Source organism: Uloborus diversus, unplaced genomic scaffold, assembly GCF_026930045.1.
Source record: "Uloborus diversus isolate 005 unplaced genomic scaffold, Udiv.v.3.1 scaffold_1056, whole genome shotgun sequence".
Classification (NCBI taxonomy): domain Eukaryota; kingdom Metazoa; phylum Arthropoda; class Arachnida; order Araneae; family Uloboridae; genus Uloborus; species Uloborus diversus.
The window spans coordinates 1-5,023 of record NW_026557717.1 but is presented as its reverse complement, the minus strand read 5'-3'; the positions used below and the strand labels follow the sequence as shown (position 1 = coordinate 5,023).

At 34.8% G+C, this 5,023-nt stretch overlaps 1 protein-coding gene across 1 annotated transcript; it reads right to left on the bottom strand.

Moving 5' to 3' along the window:
- Window positions 1-856: 856 nt before the first annotated feature.
- LOC129232087 (zinc finger protein 271-like) lies at window positions 857-4,176 on the bottom strand. The gene is made up of 2 exons (XM_054866325.1): window positions 3,190-4,176; window positions 857-943 (listed from the first exon to the last, which is right to left on the bottom strand). Exons 1-2 carry the CDS (start codon window positions 4,174-4,176, stop codon window positions 857-859), a joined length of 1,074 nt encoding a protein of 357 aa, XP_054722300.1.
- Window positions 4,177-5,023: the final 847 nt, after the last annotated feature.

Sequence of the window (5,023 nt, the reverse complement as noted above, 5' to 3'; positions counted from 1 at the left end):
AAATAAGCCACTTCTGTATCTAGCTCATGACTGTACCTTGGAGCCAGAGTGACGTAAGTCCTGAAATTGCGATTTTCCGTTTAGTAGTGCATTATGTGTAGAAGCCTGTTCCGCATCGAGCCATGTAAACGTAATTCTTAAAAATAAAATTTAAAAAAAAGAAAATTAATTTGAATTCTGAAATTTTGAATTCAACTTATGTTTTTCGAAATCACGAACTGCAACAGGATTCTACTCATTGGAGTTATTGTTTCTAGAAATGGCTCCTGTCCCCCCAAGCCTGCACCTCCTCCTTGGGCGGTTACGTGTGCATAGTTGTGTGTGTGTGTGTAGGCTTGTGTGTCTGCGTGGACCTGTGTGTATGCACTTAGGCGTGTGTGAAGTCGTGTGTGTGTGTGTGAGCGTGCGTGTGTGAAGGACATGGACGCCTCCGACCAGGAGAAGCGGATAGCTCAGGACCGGGGGACAGCCGCGCCTGCAGAGGCCGGTGGTGCTGGTCCAAACTGAAAAAGGAACCACAACATCAAGGACGGTCAAATGAAAGCAATAAGCAATCATGATAGCTCAAAAAAAAAAAAAATCCTTTTCAATTTTTCTACCAGGGTTAAAAGAGCGCGGCGTCTCATCCTTTGCATGCGCAGAAAAAGAAGTTTTTCCTCTCTCCTGTAAAATGACCATAATGTGACTTATATGACCATAATATGACGTCCTTATAACTCTGAGGAACAGCATTTGTATGTGGGAAAACAAGTTTCGCCAATATCACAACAATTTTTCTTGTCAGGAATAATTTAATAGCTTCTTTGAAATTTCTAATATAACTTTGTTAGTGAGTTTATGAAATGCTTCCAACTAATTAGGAATAAAATACAGTTCCATTGCTTCGGTTGCAAAGTATATCATCAGACATTTGTTTAAAATCCTCCTCGGTTTTTTGTCTTGCCTGAAATATCAAAAGCAGGGGAACATGGGGCACAGTGAAATAGCGGGGCAAATATAGTACCATATGTAGTCGATTCCAGTCAGGAAGTAAATACCGTCGAAGATTAAAGCATTTGGTACTTCAGGCATTAAAAAAAATTGATACTCATATTGTAATATTTTGTTCTAAGTAAAAAATTATTTTTGTTATTATAAAATGACAAAGTTCTTGGTTTTAACATTTTAAATAGTTATTGAGACCTCCTAATATTAATTACAGTAATAAATTAGTTAATATTAAGCTTATATGTATTTTAAATAAATTGTACATTCATTGATTTATAAATTTAATTATTCGTTTACTGTTTGTTTCATTATATTTTCATTTATTCATTACTTTTATTCACTAATTCTTTTGATGAAAAATATGTTTTATAATCGAATAAAAAATATTTCATTAAAAAAATATTTTATTTTTCACTTTACCCCATGAAAAAAAAAAGGAAAAATTTTCCACTTTTTTTTGAAGACTCAAATTCACTGACAAAAATAAAAAGTACTGTTTCAACGCAAGTTTTATTACAAAATATGTTCTTTATTTATGTACTGGGCGGTCATTCCACAGGGATGAGAGTGGTCAGAGAGCAAAAAGGAGGAAATCCAAAAACATTTCGTAAAAGGGATGATATCCAAAACCGCATCAAAATAGAACCTAGAAGCCATGATACTCAAAAATTCAATAAAAAATGGCTAATTTACCAGTTTTAATGGTAATACGTATTTAATTAAGTATAAGTAATAATTTTGTACAGTTTGCTGCATTGTACCATTTCTTGCAAGACTGTTTATTAATAAATAAATCTAAAATTTGAATAAGAGGTAACAATTTCTAACCCCTGAGTTATTGAACAAAGGGTTAGGGGAGTCAGAGGTCAATCTTGGCTGCATCACACAATAGTGTCAACTTTTCATATTTTTTAGAGAAAAATATATTTTTTCATTAAAAACATTTGAGTTTATAGTGTTAAACGAGTGAGAACATAAATTTTAAAATTAGGTCTGTTTGTAAAGTAAACATTGACAACGGAGAGAAAAATCTAAAATTTCTCTATGTAATAGAACATACTTTTCATAGTAAGAATTGAAAATAAATATATATGTATATAAACGATTGGTTATCTTTCTCCTTGCATTGGAACCCAAAATTTGTCTTTAAAAACATCCTAATAGGATTTCGGAATCAAAAGAACAACTTGCAGCCGCCTCATTTAATCATGAAATCTCAAAACTTTTAACAGGCTGTAAAGCCTAAATGGTTTGAGATTCACCATAAATATTTTTTACTTTCTTAAATACACAAAAAAAGTAACCATGCCAAGTTTCAATAAAATTCGAGACTGTGGGTGCCATGCCACATTTTTTGATTGACTTTTGCATTTTTCCTAAAATAAATTAAAGAAACAAAAATATTATTGAAATGATGAATAAAATAAGCAGATAAAAGGTAGCATATAATGAAAAGTCACCCAACATTAAAAATAATTGAAATAATTGCGGGATGCAAAAAGATTGAAGTCTCAAACGAAGCATGCAAATTTCAGCGCAGCACGTGTTTGACATCGTTGGCATGATTCCAAAACATACGTTTTTGGTAGATATCGCGGAGGATTAAGATTCGAGAGAGGAAAATAGAAAAAATAAGAAATCGGGGACTGAAAATTTGAAGAAATCGTATTTTTCCGATTTTTGAGAAAAATAAGGCCTGAAAGAGGCAAAAAAAAGGAGGAAAATGAGGAAAGGTTCTAAAAGTCAACAGAAAAAGCCAGAATTCCGGCAAAAGCCGGAAAAATCTCATCCCTGATTCCAAGCTCGTCAGCTTCCTAGATCGAGGTTCTCGTTCACGTGATCGGTTGCGACCTAGAAGTGTCGCAAAGTAGTATTCTAATCTACTCGAACCTAGCCGCAAGCTAAGTTCAAGTAGATTAGAATACTACTTTGCGACATTTCTACATCGCAACCAATCACGCGAGCGAGAATCTCGATCTCGCAAACTGAGGAGCTTGGAATGACCGCCCTGTACCTTTCAAAACAAATTTTCAGTTTGTTCGTTTTGAAAAAAACTTACGGTTTCTCGCCAGTGTGGGTTCTCAAATGTGATTTCAAGCTTTGCAGGTGGAAAAATGCTTTTGAACAATGTTCACATGAATACGGTTTCTTGCCAGTATGGGTTCTCAGATGTGATTTTAAGTATTCAAGGCAGGAAAATACCTTTGAACAAAGTTCACATGAATATGGTTTCTCGCCAGTATGGGTTCTCAGATGTGATTTTAAGTAATAAAGGTGGGAAAATGCCTTTGAACAATGTTCACATGAATACGGTTTCTCGCCAGTATGGGTTCTCAGGTGCAATTTTAAGTAATAAAGGTGGGAAAATGCCTTTGAACAATGTTCACATGAATACGGTTTCTCACCAGTATGGGTTCTCAGATGTTTCTTTAAACCTGAAGAGTTGGAAAATGCCTTTGAGCATTGTACACAGGAATACGGTTTCTCTCCAGTATGGGTTTTCAGATGCTGCTTTAAATTCGAAGCGTCGGAAAATGTCTTTGAGCATTGTTCACATGAATACGGTTTGTTGCCAGTATGAGTTCTCAGATGTATCTCTAAATTTGAAGCCCTGGGAAATTGCTTTGAGCAATGTTCACAGGCAAATGGCTTCTCGCCAATATAGGTTCTCAGATGTTGCTTTAAGGCTGAACGGGTGGAAAATTGCTTCGAACAATGTTCACAGGCAAATGGCTTCTTGCCAGTATGGGTTGTCAGATGTTGATTTAAAATTGAAGGGGTGGAAAATTGCTTTAAGCAATGTTCACATGCAAACGGCTTCTCGCCAGTATGGGTTCTCAGATGTTGCTTTAAAGTGGAAGAGACAGAAAATTTCTTCGAGCAATGTTCACAGGCAAATGGCCTCTCGCCAGTATGGATTCTCAGATGTCTCTGTAAATCTGAAGCGGAGAAAAATGCTTTTGGGCAATGTTCACAGGCAAATGGCTTCTCGCCAGTATGGGATCTCAGATGTTGTTTTAAAGTTGAAGAGACAGAAAATTTCTTCGAACAATGTTCACAGGCAAAAGGCTTCTCACCAGTATGGACTCTCACATGTACCTTTAAATGTGAAGCAAAAGCAAATACTTTTGAACAATGTTCACAGTTATAACATTTTTTAGCATTATGGATCTGCGTATGGCATTCCATTGTCTTACAGTAAGAAAGTGTTCATGAATGAAACAAAAGAAAAAAAAATACAGACGCTTTATTTTTGCTACAATGGATGCTCAAAATTTTTTCAGTCACTAAGCGTATTTACCAGAAATCAAAATATAGTAGTTTTTTTTTAGTCCCAAATTTGAGATGGAAAAAAATTAAGGGACATTGTTCTGCCAACTGTTATTCGTCAATTCCATTTCAAAACGGGTTTTGAAAGACATAAAACAAATCAAGCTTTTTATACTTGCAATTGTTCTTAGATATTGTCGCAGAAGTCAAGTTTTTTCAACCAAGAGTCAGAAATGGTTCTTAATTCTTTTTCAGCTTAATTGTGTCCCGGTTAGCACACCTTGTTATGAGAGCGTCATTATGAGAACGATCTTTTCATAAAATTGATTCAACCTAATTTTTAATAACAATGTCTTATAAGTACATATCTATTGGCTGTCCCCTATAACATCTCCTGCATACACAAAGATTTCTACATCACACTTCTCACTGTTTTACAGTTCTCTTTCAAATTTTAAAAACAAAGTAGCTGCATTCTTTCATGGACTTATTTCTAGTGTCTGACAATTTCGAAACATTAATATAATTAAATGCCTTCTTTGAGTTTTAATCAAGCACACTTTATTTCTTGCAAAATTGTGAGTTTATGACATTGAACTTTGCATACGACAATCGCTAGAAATTTACGCATTCATTCATAACAAGCTTTTGTAAAATAACTTTGAAGTGAATGCTCTTTATCTAAGCAGGAACTACTACTACAAGAACTTCAATGCATAAAATTTGAGACATTTACTGGCGACAGTACGAAAAGAGAGTCCAGAAT